Source organism: Mustelus asterias, chromosome 8 (assembly GCF_964213995.1).
Source record: "Mustelus asterias chromosome 8, sMusAst1.hap1.1, whole genome shotgun sequence".
Lineage (NCBI taxonomy): Eukaryota > Metazoa > Chordata > Chondrichthyes > Carcharhiniformes > Triakidae > Mustelus > Mustelus asterias.
Window position 1 is genome coordinate 135402073 of NC_135808.1, and position 22471 is coordinate 135424543.

Genomic DNA, 22471 nt, shown 5'->3' on the forward strand with positions numbered 1-22471 from the left:
CTTGGGAAAAGTGAGCGAGATGGTAGTTACTGATAGCGTCGTTGTTTGTCCTGTTTGAATGGAACAGGAATGCTGGGAATATCCCTCCCGTCGTATCTGAAATGCTCGGTATTCCGTGCTGGGAAATCCTGCCATTTGTGTTGTCTCCTGACGCAGCCCAGACATTTCAGAATGGCTCCCGAGCAGTTTCCCACCTTTTGCACCGTTTTGGCTGGTTTGAGCTCTTCCCTCTGAGATGACTGCGGCTCTACACTTGCCAACTCGACCTGAATGCATTCCTGGAGCTTCCATCACATGACCACTCCACACTCTCCTCACTGGTTCCCCAGCATGTCAATCTTCAAAGCCTAGCCTTCAGCACAGCCAATCAGAAAGGAAAAGACTTTTCTTCAACCACTTGTATTTACTTATGACTGGACAATAATGTTCAAAAGAGTAGCTGTTACACACCGTTAATGTCCTGACGGTTCCTCTCGCAGGTTTATCCTGGGGATTAATCGTCAATTGGTTCAAAACTCTCGGCTAATTCTACAGGGTTGACGATCCCTATGTCAAAGCAGTTTGGAACAGGTTCCGTTAAATACAGTGTGAGATATCGGTGATATCTCTGCTCTTCAGAGTCCATTACTGTCAGGAACAAGTCATGGTCCTGAGGTCAAGCTTGAGGTGTTTCAGATCATTGAAGGAGTTAACGCACAGAAACTATTTGCCCTGGTGGAAGGGGGGGTCCAGAACAAGGGGGCTTCACCTGAAAATTAAAGGCAGGCTTTTCAAGTGTAATGTCCAGATCCATTTCTTCACAACAAGTTAGGGGCTACCACTGACCAGAAACTGAACTGGACTAGCCATATGAATACTGTGGTTACCACAGCAGGTCAGAGGCTAAGAATCTTGCGGCATGTAACTCACCCTCTTGACTCCCCCAATCTACAGGCACAAGTCAGGAGTGTGACAGAATACTCTCCACTTGCCTGGATGGGTGCAGCTCCAACAACACTCAAAAAACTCAATAGCATCCAGGAAAAAGCAGCCCCGCACCCCATCCACCACCTTAAACATCCACTTCCTCCACCGCCCACGTACAGTGGCAGCCAGCTACAAGATGCACTGCAGGACCTCACCAAGGATCCTTTGATAGAACGTCCCAAACCTGTGACCTCTATCATCTAGAAGGACAAGGGCAGCAGATACCTGGGAACACCACCACTTGGAGGTTCCCGTCCAAGTCACTCACCATCCTGACTTGGAAATATATCACTGTTCCTTCACTGTCACTGGGTCCAAAGCCTGGAACTCCCTCCCTAACGGCATTGTGGGTGCACCTACAGCACACGGACTGCAGCGGTTCAAGAAGGCAGCTCAACACCACCTTCTGAAGGGGAAATTAGGGATGGACAACGATGGTCCCGAGAATTAATTTAAAATGAAGGATTGAAAAGCTGGAAGTCTAACCCCAAACATTGGGCACAGGGCGTTTCCCAGCAGCCAAGGCAGCTCACCATTGGCCGACAGCAGAGTTCCTGGTCCCGCCCATGTCAGCAGCACTCTACCCTTGTGGGGGGATTGCCGCCGGTGGGTGAGGGGACCCCGCTGGCAGGGTGGGCTGGAAAACCCGGGCATTGTTTAGACAGGGGGATGGAGCGGGGCGGGATTGGGGGGGGGGGGGGGGGGGATGGAGGGGGGAGGGGGGAAAATGGAGGCATTAATGGTTAAAAGACAGGCCTATAGAGGGAGTTATGACATAGGTCAACCACAGTCTAACTGATGGATAGAACAGCCTCAGAGGGGCCGAACAGTCTGCTCCCACGGAAACGCACTACATGAATCTGCAATTCAAAGCCAAAACTGATTCTCATTTCACCCGTCCTAATGGCTGACTACATCGTGACACAGGATCTTTCACTGTCCCCCTGAGTGGGAACGCTGAGTTCAAACCCAGTTTGAAGGTGAGAAGCCAGAGATTGGCTTTATTGAGTGGAATGGGGTGGGGTGGGGCGGGGCTGGGGTGGGGAGGGATGGGGGGGATGTGCGTGTAGGTGTGAAGAGAATATCAGCGCGTGTTTAGGGTGGAAATCGCAATGATGCAGGAATGAACGTGAGCTGACCGGGATCTGTGCGAGGCAGGTGTCCAGTGGCCACAATTCACAAACTGGCTGCTCACAAGGAGTTGTTGCCGAAAGCTTGTTATTGGATAGGCACATGGAGCACACCAGGATGATAGGGAGTGGGATAGCTTGATCTTGGTTTCAGATAAAGCTCGGCACAACATCGTGGGCCGAAGGGCCTGTTCTGTGCTGTACTGTTCTATGTTCTCTGTTTAATTACAGCTGCCTTTCAAGAACATTGAATACAGGAGTTGGGACGTCTTGTTGAAGTTGTACAAGACATTGGTAAGGCCACACCTGGAATACTGTGTGCAGTTCTGGTCACCCTATTATAGGAAGGATATGATTAAACTAGAAAGAATGCAGAAAAGATTTACTAGGATGCTACCGGGACTTGATGGTTTGAGTTATAAGGAGAGGCTGGATAGACTGGGACTCTTTTCCCTGGAGCGTAGAAGGCTGAGGGGTGATCTTATAGAGGTCTATAAAATAATGAGGGGCACAGATCAGCTAGATAGTCAATATCTTTTCCCAAAGGTAGGGAAGTCTAAAACTAGAGGGCATAGGTTTAAGGTGAGAGGGAAGAGATACAAAAGTGTCCAGCGGGGCAATTTTTTCACACAGAGGGTGGTGAGTGTCTGGAACAAGCTGCCAGAGGTAGTAGTAGAGGCGGGTACAATTTTGTCTTTTAAAAAGCATTTAGACAGTTACATGGGTAAGATGGGTATAGGGGGATATGGGCCAAATGCGGGCAATTGGGACTAGCTTAGGCGTTTAAAAAAAGGGCGGCATGGACAAGTTGGGCCGAAGGGCCTGTTTCCATGCTGTAAACCTCTATCACTCTATATCACGACAGATGTAAACATTGAAAAGGGTGTTGAAAGGTGAAACTGTGGAAATCACTCTGAAGCAATCAGAATGTCAGGGAGCTGAACACCGTCACAACTTCATCAGTCCAACTTCGAGAGCCTAACTCTCACCCGCGAGTCAGAACTGGCTGGATGGGCTGAATGGCCTCCTCCTGTTTCAATGTAAGGATTCGCCCATAGAGATCTATGCTGCTCTCCCATTGGACACTGCAAGTCAGTTAAGATGTCTCAAAACTTCCTCAAATCATTGTGATTGGATGGTCATTATACACTCCAACAACAACCATGGAGAGATAGAACAAAGAGAACAAGGAACAAAGAACAGTACAGCACAGGGACAGGCCCTTCGTCCCTCCAAGCCCGTGCCGATCATGATGCCCTCACGAAAGTAAAAAAACATCCTTCTGCCCTTACTCAGTCCCTATCCCGCTCTTCGCTCTCTATTCATGGACCCACCCAGATGCCTCTTAAATGTTGCTAATGTGCCTGCTTCCACCACCTCCTCTGGCAGCGCGTTCCAGGCACCCACCACTCTCTGCGTCAAAAACTTCCCCCGCACATCTCCCTTAAACATTCCCCCTCTCTGTGCCCCCTTGTAATTGACACTTCCACCCTGGGGAAACAGAGTTGGGAATATTGAAATCAAGATGTTACCAGACCAGAAGTCGGTGTCAGTCAGTCAGCTCAGAGCGAATGGGTGAATCTTGGTGTGTGTGTGTGTGTGTGTGTGTTGGGAAACCGAGATTGAGATGAGCACAGGTTTCTGGAGGTCAGGAGACGTGACGTTCTCCATGAGTGAGCTTCTTATGAAGGTATGATTGGAGCCATCAGCTCCCCAATCTTTACAGTCAGTCCTCTCAGCTTCTCCAATCTTTCCTCATTCCTGATGGTATTCCGGGAAACTTTCTCCCTAAGTCTTGCCATCCGTCCTAAAGTGCCATAGAAATGGCGTGGCACAGTGGCACAGTGGTTAGCACTGCTGCCTCACAGCGCCGGGGACCCAGGTTCAATTCTAGCCTCAGATCACTGTCTGTGTGGAGTTTGCACATTCTCCCCTTTCTGCGTGGGTTTCCTCCGGGTGCTCTGGTGTCCTCCCAGAGCCCAAAGATGCGTGGGTTAGGTTGATTGGCCGTGCGAAATTGACCCTTCATGTCCTCAGATGTGTCGGTTAACATGTGGGGTTACTGGGATAGGCCCTGGGGTAGATTCTGTGTCGGAGCTTCGGTGCAGAATCGATGGGCCAAATGGCCCCTTTCTGCACTCGAGGGATTCTATGATTCTAATTGCAAACACTAATCCAGCTGGACTCTGCAGTGATTTGTAAGGGTTTGCTTTGATGACATTGCTTTTGTATTCAAAGTCTCTCATACAAAGCAGTTATCCTCTGGGTTACATGGACTCAAAACTTTAATTGTGTTTCTCTCGCCACAGACACTGCCAGACCTGCTGAGTTTTACCATGATTTTCTGTTTTTATTTCAGATTTCCAGCAACCGCACTGTTTTCCTTTTATCTCGTGTGCTTATTCACCTTGTGGTGTCACCATCAAAGGTTTCGTTAACCGAAAGATAAAATGCTGGAAAATCTCAGCAGGTCTGGCAGCATCTGTAAGGAGAGAAAAGAGCTGACATTTCCAGTCCAGATGACCCTTTGTCAAAGTTTTGTTAATATGTATCCCCAGGTCCCTGCTCTTCCCTCAGGATAGTAGCTCGTAGATGAATGCTCCTTCTCTCTCTGTCATTTCTCTCTTCACCTGTACCTGCATTAAACAGTAGCTGCCAATGAAGTGCATATTTTTATTCAGTCATGGGACATGGGCGTCGCTGGCTGGCCAGCATTTAAAGTAAAGTTTAAAGTTTATTTATTAGTCACAAGTAAGGCGTACATTAACACTGCAATGAAGTTACTGTGAAATTCCCCTAGTCGCCACAGTCCGGCGCCTGTTCGGGTCAATGCACTTAACCTGCACATCTTTCAGACTGTGGAAGGGATCCGGAGCACCCGGACAAAACCCATGCAGACACGGGGAGAACGTGCAAACTCCACACAGACTGTGACCCAAGCCAGGAATTGAACTCGGGTCCCTGGTGCTGTGATGCAGCAGTGCCAACCGCTGTGGCACAGTGGCTGGCACTGCTGCCTCACATTGCCCATCCCGACTTACCCGAGGGTAGTTGAGAGTCAGCCACATTGCTGTGGCTCTGGAGTCACATGTAGGCCAGACCAGGTAAGGATGGCAGATTTCCTTCCCTTAAGGACATTAGTGAACCAGGTGGGTTTTTCCGACAATCGACAGTGGTTATCAGTAGATTCTCAATTCCAGATTTTTTTATTGAATTCAAATTCCACCATCTGCCACGGCAGGATTTGAACCCGGGTCCCCAGAACATTAGCTGAGTTTCTAGTCTAATTGTCCGTCAATAATACCACTAGGCCATTGCTTTCCGTTGTGACACTTTTGAAATGTGATTGCTGCTGTCATTTAAGAATTGCAGCAACCAATTTGTTCACAGCCAGCTCCCACAAACAGAAAATGACCAGAAAGTATGTTATTGGGATGTTAAATGAGGCATAAATATTGACCAGGACACTATGGGGAGAACTACCCTGGTCTTCTTCGAAATAATGCCAGGGGATCACCACCCTTAGCTAATTTTATACTTAACCACCATCCCTTTACTACATTATGCTTCCATTTTCTCAGTAGATTTGTCAAAAGTCTTTTTAAAAGTCCAGATGTACAACATCCACTGCACTATCTTTATCATTCCTCTCTGTTAATGACATCCTTCAAGGTCTAACATTATCCTTGCACTTTCTCTGGTGCCTCCATATCCTGTTTATAACATGCGCACAATGTTCCAAGAGTATTTTAAACACATTTCAACACAGATATAAACAATATCAGGTTCTGTTGCATATACAACCTCACCACTCTCTGGGTGAAGTCGTGTCTGCTTAGTTCCTGACTGGATTGTCTGGTGAGGGTCACCCTATCATAGAAAGGACATTATTAAACTAGAAAGAATGCAGAAAAAATTTACTAGGATGCTACCGGGACTTGATGGCTTGAGTTATAAGGAGAGGTTGGATAGACTAGGACTTTTTTCTCTGGAGTGTAGAAGGCTGAGGGGTGATCTGATAAAGGTCTATAAAATAATGAGGGGCATAGATCAACCCGAAGGAAGGGAAGTCTAAAACTAGAGGGCATAAGTTTAAGGTGAGAGGGGAGAGATACAAAAGGGTCCAGAGGGGCAATTTTTTTCACACAGAGGATGGTGAGTGTCTGGAACAAGCTGCCAGAAGCAGTAGTAGAGGCGGGTACAATTTTGTCTTTTAAAAAGCATTTAGATAGTTACATGGGTAAGATGGGTATAGGGAGATATGGGCCAAACGCGAGCAATTGGGAATTAATTGGGAGTTGGCAATTGGCAATTAGGGGTTTAAAGAAAAGGGGCGGCATGGACAAGTTGGGCCGAAGGGTCTGTTTCCATGCTGTAAACATCTATGACTGTATGAGTATTTTATAATGACAGCCTCCAGCTATGATCCGCCCCACAAGAGGAAACATTCTTTCTAAACCTTTGATCGTTTCAATCCTGATTGGCTTATCCATTCAGCTTTCTCTGTTCCAGAGAACACAGACCCAGCACATTCGCCTTTCCTGATTGGTGTAACCCCCGTCTTCCTGGTATCATCCTTGTAAAGCTCTCGTTTGCATCTCCTCTTCAGAACCTGGCTCAATGGCAGCGAGGGTCGGCAAGGCAGAGAGGGTTAAAGGCTCCCAACAGGGAGAGGGAGAGAGGAGAAGGACCGAGGCGGGTTATCATGAGAAAGTAGATCAGTGAGGTATATTTTGGGGAAAATTAAAAGGCAGGTTTGTTACAGCCTTGTTGGGTCCATTCATTTCTTTGAACAGATGAGGGGACAGCACTGGCACAAAATTTAAAATGAATTTCTTTCATTGAACAGAACTTAAGAAAGTTAACACGACAAAAGTGAAAAGAAAGTGAGGCTGGCTGCTAAACCATTCCCTGAACTGAACTTGAACAAGACTTGAAATTGAACTGAAAACACACATTAAAATCCACAATATATCTCAATCCTTATCTCGTTATTGTAAATGTCCTTCGCAGGCTGCCTCTGTCGAGAAAAACAAGTCTTGCAGCTGCTGTTATGAAAAGCTTGTTTTGCCCGCATTGTGTACCCTTTAGGAATGCGGTCAATTTTTTAGCTAACCCAGCATGCCTTCTGAGATTTTAAAATGTAGTCAAGTTAGCAGTGTTAGTTAACCTGACAGTCTAGCATTTAAATGTAATTGTATCGGCAGAAATATCTTAAAATGAAGTCTTTACATAGACTGAAGCAAACAGGGCTAAGCACACACAGGATCTCTCACACCTCCACTCCCTCAGGCAACAGAAACCAACCATCAAACCTGATGAAACATGGCAAGAATTGTACAGAATCAAAATAAATTAGGAAAAGATTAAAAATAATGCCAATTTAAACAAAATGCAGGTAATATGACAAGCATCACTGCAAGGCAGGATAGATGAGAGAAAGCCGACATCTTTCATTATTTGATGGAAAAATTAATTGAAATAAGTCTGATTCCAATCCTCCGGCTGTGTCAGTGTGACTCAGGGACACAGCAACTCTGCATGTGATCCGTACAGGTGGTTGAAATATGTTACAATGAATTACATAGAATATACAGCACAGAATCAGGCCATTCAGCCCAACTTGTTGATACTGGCATTAATGTTCCAGAAAACTTTTCTCCCTAACCCATCTTCACCTCATCCTGCCACCATGTCCTTCTGGGGGCGGCACGGTGGCACAGTGGGTTACTACTGCTTCCTCACTGCTCCAGGGACCAGGGTTCGATTCCCGGGTTGGGTCACTGTCTGTGAGGAGTTTGCACATTCTCCTCGGTGTCTGTGCGGGTTTCCTCCGGGTGCTCCGGTTTCCTCCCACAGTCCGAAAGACATGGTGGTTAGGTGCTTTGGCCGTGCTAAATTCTCCCTCAGTGTACCCGAACAGGGGCCGGAGTGTGGTGACTCGGGGATTTTCACAGTAACTTCACTACAGTGTGAATGTAAGCCTACTCGTGGCTAATAAATAAATGTTACTTTTCTATTCTGATTTGTATGTTTACCGTTCATTCTCACTACTCTCTGATTGAAGAGGTTTTCCCTGAATTCCCCGCTGGGTTCATTAGTGACTGTCTGAAGTTGGTGACCCTGATCTCTAATCCCAGCACTCTATCCAAGGCAAAGCATGGTGCCAGCACTGTGCACCGTACTCCAGATGTGGTCTGTTCATGGCTTTGCACAGCTGTAGCTAAAACTCCACTGCCCTGTATTCCAGCTCTGTTGATATAAGGTTCTGTAACTGGATCTGCTGCATGCGGTCCCAGTGTAAAACCTGAAGGAGAGACTTCAGATCCGGTGGGCACGCCGGCACAGTGGTTAGCATGGCTGCCTCACCGAATCTTCGACAGAGCATCTTACCCGAACCCATCCCCATAACCCAACATATCTACCCCACCAATCCCCCTAACCTGCACATCTTGAGAGACTGAGGGGCAATTTAGCGTGGCCAACCCACCTACCCCACACATCATTGGACCGTGGGAGGAAACCGGAGCACCCGGAGGAAACCCACGCAGACACGGGGAGAAGGTGCAGACTCCACATAGACAGTGACCCGAGGCTGGAATTGAACCCGGGTCCCTGGCGTTGTGAAGCAGCAGTGCTAACCCACTGTGCCACCGTGCTGCCCATTGTGACCCGGTTGGCACTCGCAAGGGGTGAAGTTGCTGAATAAGTGACAACCACTTCCCTTATCACTGGTTAATGATAATGATAACAATTCTTACTTGCATTCATATAGCACCTTCAACATAGTAAAACATGCCAAGGTGTTTCGGAAGAGCGATTTCAGAGAATATTTGTCACTGGGCGACATAAGGAAATGTTAGACCAGGTGACCAGCAATGATTAAATGTGATGTTCCCGTGTATATTAAAATCACCTGCTGAGTTTCTGCTTCAAGCTATTAAAATTCAGCACAAGCCCGGACTCAAACCATCCGGCACTCTGACTTTTTAAAAATTCATTTGGCAGGATGTGTGCCACTGGTTGAGTCAATTCAGAGGCAACCACATTGATGTGAATCTGGAGTCACATGTAGGCCAGACCGGGTAAAGACTCCTTTCCGATTAGTGAACCAGATGGGTTTTTACCACAATTGACAATGGCTTCCAGATTTTAATCAAATTCAATTCAATTTGAAATTCAAATTTCACCTTCTGCCATGGGGGGGATTTGAACTCAGGTCTCAGATCTTACCCCGGGTCGCTGGATTACTAAAATCACTGACAATCCCACTGTGCCACTGCCTCCCCTCATCCATTTCCCTTCAATCTCAGTGAGAATCCCACAGGAGCGGAGAACAGGACAACTGTTTTACCTTTTCACCTGGGGGACCTGGCAGACCGACTGGACCAGTGGGACCTGGATCACCCTGTGTGAGAGAACATTCACAAGGTCAGACACAAGACAGAAAACCACACATTTTAGATGAAGACAAAGGAACTCTGCAAATACCTCTCATCATTCTGTGTGGAATTTCTCAATATTTCAGAATTCAAAGAGTTTACAGGGGAAGAAGTGACAAAGTGAGAGGGATAAGGCAGGGGGAGTGAGGCTAATTGGATAACTCGACAAGGATTTATTTACAAGGATCTACGAGAGCAGCGGCATGTCCGCAGATAGTTCTGGAATGTCTCTGCCTAAGAGAACTCCTCCCCCAGGGTGATTCACCCCCTCTGAGTCCCGATTGGTCACTCAGACCAGATGACCCTCACTCTGTTGCGTTGCCATCAAAGGGACAATCACCACAGGTGGGTAAATGAAGCTGAGGTATGATGGGATAGGTTTGAGGGGCTGAATGGCCTCTCCTATCCCAAACTTCTCAACAGCTGGCCCTGATCCATTTTAAAGTGATTTCCCCTGGCTTGATTGGCTAACATTGAAAACACGCTCTGCTCCCAAACGGGCTTTTACAAACAGAAACATTCATTCAGATCCAGCGCCACATGCAACAAGGACATGGAAAGCTAACAATGATCCACCCAATCCCCGTGCAAAACCAAACCCACGTGAAACAGAAACAGATGGAGCACAGACATCGAAACAACGCATGCACTGCACCGGCAAATCTTTGCAAAACCACACCCCAGTGTTGTTATCATGCACGTCGACCAGGTTCTGGAGCCCTCACTCCTTCGGTGACACACTCTCCTCAGGAAGGAGTGATGCTGAGCTAACAAAGCGGACCATGCAGATGACCAACAGAGATGGGGATGAAATGGCAGCACAGACACTGGAAGACGTAACACTCCCAATGGGACAGCACATGGATGACAACCCAGTCTAAGTTACCTGTTCTCCACGTGGTGCTTTAGTGGGGAATAAGCCTGGTTCTCCTTTTGGACCCTAATGTAGGAATTATGTACACACCAACATAAACAAAATACAGACAAGTCAACTCGCCATGACTTATCAGAAACAATACTGAACAATGCAGATGATCAGAGATTTTAAAAAAACACTGTTATAGAAATAACTGGAAAGAATTCTCATTTACTGCAATCAATATAACACAACTGCCTGATTTGTAGGACTTCGCCGGATAACTGTTAAATGGAAAACTTACTTATTGAGTTCTTACCACTGAATTGGGAAAACTTATCAACCTTTGATAGTTTTTTTTTCATTGGTGAATTAAGTTCAAATCCACAAATGGAAAGCCACTTCCAGAATGGAAATATTCAGTCACCGTGTAGCCCATTCTACACCCACAGAGGGTTTTGTTTCAATTCAATTCGAATTAAGTTTAGCCATCAAACTGGAGGAAAATGTTTTGCGATTACTCACACACGATCTTTAAATATTAAGGGTTCTGTTTTTGGAGCAGTTAGCAGAAAGTAAGAAAGTCATTTTAAAACAAATCTTCTTTCTTAATTCTCTTAATTCTTGTTGAAGTTGTACAAGACATTGGTAAGGCCACACTTGGAATATTGTGTGCAGTTCTGGTCATCCTATTACAGAAAGGATATTATTAAACTAGAAAGAGTGCAGAAAAGATTTACTCGGATGCTACCGGGACTTGATGGTTTGAGTTATAAGGAGAGGCTGGATAGACCTGGGGCGTAGGAGGCTGAGGGGTGATCTTATAGAGGTCTATAAAATAATGAGGGGCATAGATCAGACAGATAGTCAATATCTTTTCCCAAAGGTAGGGGAGTTTAAAACTAGAGGGCATAGGTTTAAGGTGAGAGGGGAGAGATACAAAAGGGTCCAGAGGGGCAATTGTTTTTATTCAAAGGGTGGTGTCTGGAATGAGCTACGAGAGGCAATATAAGCGACGGGTACAATTTTATCTTTTAAAAAGCGTTTAGACAGTTACATGGGTCAGATGGGTACAGAGGGATATGGGCCAAATGGGGGCAATTGGGACTAGCTTAGTGGTAAAAACTGGCTGGCATGGACAAATTGGGCCGAAGGGCTTGTTTCCATGCTGTAAGTCTCTCTGACTCTATGACTCTTCCAAAGAGTCATCGAGACTCAAAATGTTGGCTCTATTCTCTCTCCACAGATGCTGTCAGACCTGCTGAGGTTTTCCAGCATTTTCTGGTTTTGTTTCAGATTCCAGCATCTGCAGTATTTTGCTTTTACCCATCTTGATTGTTGAACAGACGATCTTGGCCACGAGTGGTGGTGCATCGCTGACTGGAGGCTCTGCGTTCAAGCCTCATTCTAGGTAATCAATCCTCCTTTGCTGAATTTTAAACTGCTCCCAATTCTCAGACCTATTGCTTTTTCTTGGCAGTTATGACGGGGACAGCAGATAATCCGTTGTGTCACTGAGCTATAAAAATCAGGGTTCAGCGCCTGCTGGAAGGAAATGAGTTGGTGATGAATGAAATGGGGTTCCTCAGGAATACTCTTGTTCTGGATAAGTGTTCATCTTTTATTTAATCCTCTAGAGTTGGAGTATATGTATTTATTGCAATTATTCAATAACTTTTAATTGTTGGCTTGTGAAAGAATTTGTTTGTAAGTGGAATTAACTTTTCTAACTCCCTTTTATTTGGGAATGTTACAATTGGTGAAATGATAATTGACCCTCAGTAGAAAAATGTATTTGGCTGGAGGCTTGTTTTCTCTGTGTCTGACCTTCTGGAAACTGAGTTAGCGCGAGGAACTAGATTGTCAAGGGATGTTTTCTTTTGTGTGAATCAGCAGATGTTTGATAACTGGAACTTGAAAATGGCCAATCTGTCCATTTCCCACTTGTTGTTCAGGTGGGTGGAGATGGTCTCACCTGGTTCCATTCTTATCCATCTACCAATAGGCAGATAAATCACCATCAATGGTTTATTTTCCCATTCCTGCACCGTTACCTCTAGAGACCCTCATCTGTGGAGATGCCAGCGTTGGACTGGGGTAAACACAGTAAGAAGTCTAACAACACCAGGTTAAAGTCCAACAGGTTTATTTGGTGGCAAATGCCACGAGCTTTTGGAGCCTGCTGCTCCTTCGTCAAGTGGAGTGGGACGCTCCGAAAGCTAGTGGCATTTGCTACCAAATAAACCTGTTGGACTTTAACCTAGTGTTGTTAGACTTCTCACTGTGTTTACCCTTATCTACGGCAGGAGGCAATGCTCTGCTTCCCCTGGCGGAATCTTATGGTCCCACCGTTGTTAACACTGCTTCCCACTGAACGCACCCCTCGCCATCAGGGAACCCACGGCAGAGCTGCACCATCGGCAGGACTGTAAGATCCCACCGGCAGCGAGATGTTGGTAAAAGTGTCTGGAGTGGAACTTGAGCCCACAAACCTTGATACACAAACATGTTATCCATTGAGCCATGACTGGAAACACTAATCGCAGGTTGTGGAACCAAAGTAGGGAGTCTAATTTGCTAATGGGCCAAAGGTTTTGCTTTTTGTTTCGCCATTCTTGGTTTGTAATCATAGAAATCATCATAGAAACCATAGAAACCCTACAGTGCAGAAGGAGGCCATTCGGCCCATCGAGTCTGCAACGACCACAATCCCACCCAGGCCCTACCCCCACATATTTACCCGCTAATCCCTCTAACCTACGCATCTCAGGACTCTAAGGGGCAATTTTTAACCTGGCCAATCAACCTAACCCGCACATCTTTGGACTGTGGGAGGAAACCGGAGCACCCGGAGGAAACACACGCAGACACAAGGAGAATGTGCAAACTCCACACAGACAGTGACCCGAGCCGGGAATCGAACCTGGGACCCTGGAGCTGTGAAGCAGCAGTGCTAACCACTGTGTTACCGTGCCGCCCGTAATGCCAGTCTGGGACAAACAGTCACATTTCAGGAAGAAAGAGTCTCGTTTTTTGCCCAGGGCCTGAGTTCGATTCACATATGGCTGCAGTCAATCACCGCAGATAATGATTTAATGGTTTAAGACGGCTGGGATAGTTCAAAGCGTCCCTGCATATGGAAAGCGGTCGGTTAGTGACACAGATTAATTGCCTCACAGTCGCATCTACCTTTGAGCCTGATGTTCCTGGCAGTCCTGGATTCCCATGTGTTCCGGGTATCCCCTGGAGATGTGAAATACACAGTTTGATGAGTGGCAGTATCATGTTAACATTTTACAATGACGACATTGACCAATTAAAAAAAAGACGTTACATTTGGAATTGATACAGTTCTCGATAATTTACAGTCCTTTAAGTCTCACAGAACGTTTTGTTCAGCTTTTCCAACTCTGATGGATAATTGAGAGACTCCAGCGGTAAATAAAACAGCTGAAAGAAGATCAGATTGAATAATTGCAAACCAGATGTACGTCCATGAACCCAACCTTCCTGTCAAGGCAGATTCCAAATCCACAGGGGATGAAACCCAAGGCTCCAACATGACAGACACACCAGCCGTCACCCGGGGAGTCCGAGTGGCTGTGGCCACATCCACTTATACATGGTCTAGAGTTAGGGACAGTGATGGCGGCGGTGCCAATGTTCTTTCCATCACCCAGCTGACCAGGAATCTCTCCCACTCTCGCGGCCAGCCACTGGCAGGGGTTGAACACATTTACAGGTTGACACTCAACTGTTAGATTTGATTTGATTTATTATTGTCACGTGTATTAACATACAGTGGTAAGTATTGTTTCTTGCGCGCTATACAGACAAAGCATACCGTTCATAGAGAAGGAAACGAGAGAGTGCAGAATGTAGTGTTACATTCATAGCTAGGGTGTAGAGAAAGATCAACTTAATGCGAGGTGGGTCCATTCAAAAGTCTGACAGCAGCAGGGAAGAAGCTGTTCTTGAGTCGGTTGGTACGTGACCTCAGATTTTTGTATCTTTTTCCCGACGGAAGAAGGTGGAAGAAAGAATGTCCGGGGTGCGTGGGGTCCTTAATTATGCTGGCTGCTTTTCCCGAGGCAGCGGGAAGTGTAGACAGAGTCAATGGATGGGAGGCTGGTTTGCCTGATGGATTGGGCTACATTCACGTTTGCCTGCGTTATGGACTCTCCTTCCTTGGCCATCAAGTCCTGGGGTGGGACTCCAACCCTTAGCCTCTGGCTCAGGCACAGCAAGCTAGCCACTGTCTCATTGGCCAGTGGAAGCTATCCACTGGCCAGTGAGACCCTGCTCAACTGAAAACATCGGTAAAAAACAGACAAATGAACAACAGATAACTGACGCTAATGTTAAGCTGACACCCAAAGTGCTGGTGAATCAACGCTTAAACCTCCAGCCATCACCTAGAGTAACAAACATACAGGTGAACACACAAAACAGGAGGAGTCGGCCATTCCGCCCTTTGAGCTGCTCTGCCATTCAATAAGGTCATGGCTGATTTGTTCCTGTTTCGAATTCCACATTCCCATCAAACTTTGATTCATTTACCCAACAAGAATCTACTTATTGTCACCTGAAAAATATTCCCTACAGAGGCAGAGAGTCCCAGAGTGGCACAACCCTCTGAGAGACATAGCTTCACCTCATCTCTGTCAGGATGGACCTGCCAGGGCGCTGGGGTCAGTGACAGGGCGCTGGGGGCAGTGACAGGGCGTTGGGGACAGTGACAGGGGGCTGGGGACAGTGACAGGGGGCTGGGGGCAGTGACAGGGGGCTGGGGACAGTGACAGGGGGCTGGGGGCAGTGACAGGGGGCTGGGGGCAGTGACAGGGGGCTGGGGGCAGTGACAGGGCACTGGGGGCAGTGACAGGGCGCTGGGGGCAGTGACAGGGCACTGGGGGCAGTGACAGAGCACTGGGGGCAGTGACAGGGCGTTGGGGGCAGTGACAGGGCGTTGGGGACAGTGACAGGGCGTTGGGGACAGTGACAGGGCGCTGGGGGCAGTGACAGGGCGTTGGGGACAGTGACAGGGCGTTGGGGACAGTGACAGGGCGCTGGGGGCAGTGACAGGGCGTTGGGGACAGTGACAGGGCGTTGGGGGCAGTGACAGGGGGCTGGGGACAGTGACAGGGGGCTGGGGGCAGTGACAGGGCGTTGGGGACAGTGACAGGGCACTGGGGGCAGTGACAGGGGGTTGGGGGCAGTGACAGGGCACTGGGGACAGTGACAGGGCGCTGGGGACAGTGACAGGGCGTTGGGGGCAGTGACAGGGCGTTGGGGACAGTGACAGGGCGTTGGGGGCAGTGACAGGGCGCTGGGGGCAGTGACAGGGCGTTGGGGGCAGTGACAGGGCGTTGGGGACAGTGACAGGGCGTTGGGGGCAGTGACAGGGCGCTGGGGGCAGTGTCAGGGCGCTGGGGGCAGTGACAGGGCACTGGGGGCAGTGACAGGGCGCTGGGGGCAGTGACAGGGCGCTGGGGGCAGTGACAGGGCGCTGGGGGCAGTGACAGGGCGCTGGGGGCAGTGACAGGGCGCTGGGGGCAGTGACAGGGCGCTGGGGGCAGTGACAGGGCGCTGGGGACAGTGACAGGGCACTGGGGACAGTGACAGGGGGCTGGGGGCAGTGACAGGGCGCTGGGGGCAGTGACAGGGCACTGGGGACAGTGACAGGGCACTGGGGACAGTGACAGGGCACTGGGGACAGTGACAGGGGGCTGGGGGCAGTGACAGGGCACTGGGGACAGTGACAGGGCACTGGGGACAGTGACAGGGGGCTGGGGGCAGTGACAGGGCACTGGGGGCAGTGACAGGGCACTGGGGACAGTGACAGGGGGCTGGGGGCAGTGACAGGGCACTGGGGACAGTGACAGGGGGCTGGGGGCAGTGACAGGGCACTGGGGACAGTGACAGGGGGCTGGGGGCAGTGACAGGGCACTGGGGACAGTGACAGGGGGCTGGGGGCAGTGACAGGGGGCTGGGGGCAGTGACAGGGCACTGGGGACAGTGACAGGGGGCTGGGGGCAGTGACAGGGCACTGGGGACAGTGACAGGGCGCTGGGGACAGTGACAGGGCACTGGGGGCAGTGACAGGGCACTGGGGGCAGTGACAGGGGGCTGGGGGCAGTGACAGGGCACTGGGGACAGTGACAGGGGGCTGGGGGCAGTGACAGGGCGTTGGGGACAGTGACAGGGCACTGGGGGCAGTGACAGGGGGTTGGGGGCAGTGACAGGGCGCTGGGGACAGTGACAGGGCGCTGGGGACAGTGACAGGGCGTTGGGGGCAGTGACAGGGCGTTGGGGACAGTGACAGGGCGTTGGGGGCAGTGACAGGGCGTTGGGGGCAGTGACAGGGCGTTGGGGACAGTGACAGGGCGCTGGGGACAGTGACAGGGCACTGGGGGCAGTGACAGGGCACTGGGGGCAGTGACAGGGCGCTGGGGGCAGTGACAGGGCACTGGGGGCAGTGACAGGGGGTTGGGGGCAGTGACAGGGCACTGGGGACAGTGACAGGGGGCTGGGGGCAGTGACAGGGCGTTGGGGACAGTGACAGGGCACTGGGGGCAGTGACAGGGGGTTGGGGGCAGTGACAGGGCGCTGGGGACAGTGACAGGGCGCTGGGGACAGTGACAGGGCGTTGGGGGCAGTGACAGGGCGTTGGGGACAGTGACAGGGCGTTGGGGGCAGTGACAGGGCGTTGGGGGCAGTGACAGGGCGTTGGGGACAGTGACAGGGCGCTGGGGACAGTGACAGGGCACTGGGGGCAGTGACAGGGCACTGGGGGCAGTGACAGGGCGCTGGGGGCAGTGACAGGGCGTTGGGGGCAGTGACAGGGCACTGGGGACAGTGACAGGGGGCTGGGGGCAGTGACAGGGCACTGGGGACAGTGACAGGGCGTTGGGGGCAGTGACAGGGCGTTGGGGGCAGTGACAGGGCACTGGGGGCAGTGACAGGGCACTGGGGGCAGTGACAGGGCGCTGGGGACAGTGACAGGGCACTGGGGGCAGTGACAGGGCGTTGGGGGCAGTGACAGGGCGTTGGGGACAGTGACAGGGCGTTGGGGGCAGTGACAGGGCACTGGGGGCAGTGACAGGGCGCTGGGGACAGTGACAGGGCGTTGGGGACAGTGACAGGGCGTTGGGGGCAGTGACAGGGCGTTGGGGGCAGTGACAGGGCACTGGGGGCAGTGACAGGGCGCTGGGGACAGTGACAGGGCGCTGGGGGCAGTGACAGGGCACTGGGGGCAGTGACAGGGGGTTGGGGACAGTGACAGGGCGTTGGGGACAGTGACAGGGGGTTGGGGACAGTGACAGGGCGTTGGGGACAGTGACAGGGCGTTGGGGACAGTGACAGGGCACTGGGGACAGTGACAGGGCGCTGGGGACAGTGACAGGGCGTTGGGGACAGTGACAGGGCGCTGGGGACAGTGACAGGGCGTTGGGGACAGTGACAGGGGGCTGGGGGCAGTGACAGGGCGTTGGGGACAGTGACAGGGCACTGGGGACAGTGACAGGGGGCTGGGGGGCAGTGACAGGGGGCTGGGGGCAGTGACAGGGCGTTGGGGACAGTGACAGGGCACTGGGGACAGTGACAGGGGGCTGGGGGCAGTGACAGGGGGCTGGGGGCAGTGACAGGGCACTGGGGACAATGACAGGGGGCTGGGGGCAGTGACAGGGGGCTGGGGACAGTGACAGGGCGCTGGGGGCAGTGACAGGGCACTGGGGGCAGTGACAGGGCGTTGGGGACAGTGACAGGGCGTTGGGGACAGTGACAGGGCACTGGGGACAGTGACAGGGGGCTGGGGGCAGTGACAGGGCACTGGGGACAGTGACAGGGCACTGGGGGCAGTGACAGGGGGCTGGGGACAGTGACAGGGCACTGGGGACAGTGACAGGGCACTGGGGACAGTGACAGGGCACTGGGGACAGTGACAGGGCGCTGGGGGCAGTGACAGGGGGCTGGGGGCAGTGACAGGGGGCTGGGGGCAGTGACAGGGGGCTGGGGGCAGTGACAGGGCACTGGGGGCAGTGACAGGGCACTGGGGACAGTGACAGGGCGCTGGGGACAGTGACAGGGCACTGGGGGCAGTGACAGGGCACTGGGGGCAGTGACAGGGGGCTGGGGGCAGTGACAGGGCACTGGGGACAGTGACAGGGGGCTGGGGGCAGTGACAGGGCGTTGGGGACAGTGACAGGGCACTGGGGGCAGTGACAGGGGGTTGGGGGCAGTGACAGGGCGCTGGGGACAGTGACAGGGCGCTGGGGACAGTGACAGGGCGTTGGGGGCAGTGACAGGGCGTTGGGGACAGTGACAGGGCGTTGGGGGCAGTGACAGGGCGCTGGGGACAGTGACAGGGCGCTGGGGACAGTGACAGGGCACTGGGGGCAGTGACAGGGCACTGGGGGCAGTGACAGGGCGCTGGGGGCAGTGACAGGGCGTTGGGGGCAGTGACAGGGCACTGGGGACAGTGACAGGGGGCTGGGGGCAGTGACAGGGCACTGGGGGCAGTGACAGGGCGTTGGGGGCAGTGACAGGGCGTTGGGGGCAGTGACAGGGGGCTGGGGGCAGTGACAGGGCACTGGGGGCAGTGACAGGGCGTTGGGGGCAGTGACAGGGCGTTGGGGGCAGTGACAGGGCACTGGGGGCAGTGACAGGGCACTGGGGGCAGTGACAGGGCGCTGGGGACAGTGACAGGGCACTGGGGGCAGTGACAGGGCGTTGGGGGCAGTGACAGGGCGTTGGGGACAGTGACAGGGCGTTGGGGGCAGTGACAGGGCACTGGGGACAGTGACAGGGCGCTGGGGACAGTGACAGGGCGTTGGGGACAGTGACAGGGCGCTGGGGACAGTGACAGGGGGTTGGGGACAGTGACAGGGCGTTGGGGACAGTGACAGGGGGTTGGGGACAGTGACAGGGCGTTGGGGACAGTGACAGGGCACTGGGGACAGTGACAGGGCGCTGGGGACAGTGACAGGGCGTTGGGGACAGTGACAGGGCGCTGGGGACAGTGACAGGGCGTTGGGGGCAGTGACAGGGGGCTGGGGGGCAGTGACAGGGCACTGGGGACAGTGACAGGGCGTTGGGGACAGTGACAGGGGGCTGGGGACAGTGACAGGGGGCTGGGGGCAGTGACAGGGCGTTGGGGACAGTGACAGGGCACTGGGGACAGTGACAGGGGGCTGGGGGCAGTGACAGGGGGCTGGGGGCAGTGACAGGGGGCTGGGGGCAGTGACAGGGCACTGGGGACAGTGACAGGGGGCTGGGGACAGTGACAGGGCGCTGGGGGCAGTGACAGGGCGTTGGGGACAGTGACAGGGCGCTGGGGGCAGTGACAGGGCGTTGGGGACAGTGACAGGGCGCTGGGGGCAGTGACAGGGCACTGGGGGCAGTGACAGGGCGTTGGGGACAGTGACAGGGCGTTGGGGACAGTGACAGGGCACTGGGGACAGTGACAGGGGGCTGGGGGCAGTGACAGGGCGTTGGGGGCAGTGACAGGGGGCTGGGGGCAGTGACAGGGCACTGGGGACAGTGACAGGGCACTGGGGGCAGTGACAGGGGGCTGGGGGCAGTGACAGGGGGCTGGGGACAGTGACAGGGCACTGGGGACAGTGACAGGGCACTGGGGGCAGTGACAGGGGGCTGGGGACAGTGACAGGGCACTGGGGACAGTGACAGGGCACTGGGGACAGTGACAGGGCACTGGGGACAGTGACAGGGCGCTGGGGGCAGTGACAGGGGGCTGGGGGCAGTGACAGGGGGCTGGGGGCAGTGACAGGGGGCTGGGGGCAGTGACAGGGCACTGGGGGCAGTGACAGGGCACTGGGGGCAGTGACAGGGGGCTGGGGGCAGTGACAGGGCGTTGGGGGCAGTGACAGGGCGCTGGGGGCAGTGACAGGGGGCTGGGGGCAGTGACAGGGCACTGGGGGCAGTGACAGGGCACTGGGGGCAGTGACAGGGGGCTGGGGACAGTGACAGGGCACTGGGGACAGTGACAGGGCACTGGGGGCAGTGACAGGGGGCTGGGGGCAGTGACAGGGCACTGGGGGCAGTGACAGGGCACTGGGGGCAGTGACAGGGGGCTGGGGGCAGTGACAGGGCACTGGGGGCAGTGACAGGGCGTTGGGGGCAGTGACAGGGCGTTGGGGACAGTGACAGGGCACTGGGGACAGTGACAGGGGGCTGGGGGGCAGTGACAGGGCGCTGGGGACAGTGACAGGGGGCTGGGGGGCAGTGACAGGGCGTTGGGGGCAGTGACAGGGCGTTGGGGGCAGTGACAGGGCGCTGGGGGCAGTGACAGGGCGTTGGGGACAGTGACAGGGCGCTGGGGGCAGTGACAGGGCGTTGGGGGCAGTGACAGGGCGCTGGGGGCAGTGACAGGGCGTTGGGGACAGTGACAGGGCGTTGGGGGCAGTGACAGGGCGTTGGGGACAGTGACAGGGCGTTGGGGGCAGTGACAGGGCGTTGGGGACAGTGACAGGGCGTTGGGGACAGTGACAGGGCGTTGGGGACAGTGACAGGGCGTTGGGGACAGTGACAGGGCGTTGGGGACAGTGACAGGGCGCTGGGGACAGTGACAGGGCGTTGGGGACAGTGACAGGGCGTTGGGGACAGTGACAGGGGGCTGGGGGCAGTGACAGGGCGCTGGGGGCAGTGACAGGGCGTTGGGGGGCAGTGACAGGGGGCTGGGGGCAGTGACAGGGCACTGGGGGCAGTGACAGGGCACTGGGGGCAGTGACAGGGCGTTGGGGGGCAGTGACAGGGCACTGGGGACAGTGACAGGGCGCTGGGGGCAGTGACAGGGCGTTGGGGACAGTGACAGGGCGCTGGGGACAGTGACAGGGCGTTGGGGACAGTGACAGGGCGCTGGGGGCAGTGACAGGGCGCTGGGGGCAGTGACAGGGCGCTGGGGGCAGTGACAGGGCGTTGGGGGCAGTGACAGGGCGTTGGGGACAGTGACAGGGCGCTGGGGACAGTGACAGGGCGCTGGGGACAGTGACAGGGCGCTGGGGACAGTGACAGGGCGCTGGGGACAGTGACAGGGCGTTGGGGACAGTGACAGGGCACTGGGGACAGTGACAGGGCGCTGGGGACAGTGACAGGGCACTGGGGACAGTGACAGGGCGCTGGGGACAGTGACAGGGCGTTGGGGACAGTGACAGGGCACTGGGGACAGTGACAGGGCGCTGGGGGCAGTGACAGGGCACTGGGGACAGTGACAGGGCGCTGGGGACAGTGACAGGGCACTGGGGACAGTGACAGGGCGCTGGGGACAGTGACAGGGCGCTGGGGACAGTGACAGGGCGCTGGGGGCAGTGACAGGGCGTTGGGGACAGTGACAGGGCGCTGGGGACAGTGACAGGGCGTTGGGGACAGTGACAGGGCGCTGGGGACAGTGACAGGGCATTGGGGGCAGTGACAGGGCACTGGGGGCAGTGACAGGGCACTGGGGGCAGTGACAGGGCGCTGGGGACAGTGACAGGGCGTTGGGGACAGTGACAGGGCACTGGGGGCAGTGACAGGGCGCTGGGGACAGTGACAGGGCACTGGGGGCAGTGACAGGGCGCTGGGGACAGTGACAGGGCACTGGGGGCAGTGACAGGGGGCTGGGGGCAGTGACAGGGGGCTGGGGGCAGTGACAGGGGGCTGGGGACAGTGACAGGGGGCTGGGGGCAGTGACAGGGCGCTGGGGGCAGTGACAGGGCGTTGGGGGCAGTGACAGGGCGCTGGGGGCAGTGACAGGGCGCTGGGGGCAGTGACAGGGCGCTGGGGACAGTGACAGGGCGCTGGGGACAGTGACAGGGCACTGGGGACAGTGACAGGGCGTTGGGGGCAGTGATGGGGCGTTGGGGGCAGTGACAGGGCACTGGGGGCAGTGACAGGGCACTGGGGACAGTGACAGGGCGCTGGGGACAGTGACAGGGCACTGGGGACAGTGACAGGGCGTTGGGGGCAGTGACAGGGGGTTGGGGGCAGTGACAGGGGGCTGGGGGCAGTGACAGGGGGCTGGGGGCAGTGACAGGGCGCTGGGGGCAGTGACGGGGGGCTGGGGGCAGTGACAGGGCGTTGGG

At 54.1% G+C, this 22471-nt stretch overlaps 1 protein-coding gene across 1 annotated transcript in view; it reads right to left on the reverse strand.

Annotated features, from left to right (window-relative positions):
• col24a1 (collagen type XXIV alpha 1) overlaps positions 1-22471 on the reverse strand; it is a 445996-nt gene that overhangs the window by 274146 nt on the left and 149379 nt on the right. Inside the window, exons 5-6 of the mRNA XM_078219024.1 lie at positions 10425-10478; positions 9451-9504 (exon numbers count right to left, since the gene is read on the reverse strand). Coding sequence (XP_078075150.1) covers positions 9451-9504; positions 10425-10478 — 108 coding nt within the window. The remainder of the gene's footprint in view (positions 1-9450; positions 9505-10424; positions 10479-22471) is intronic.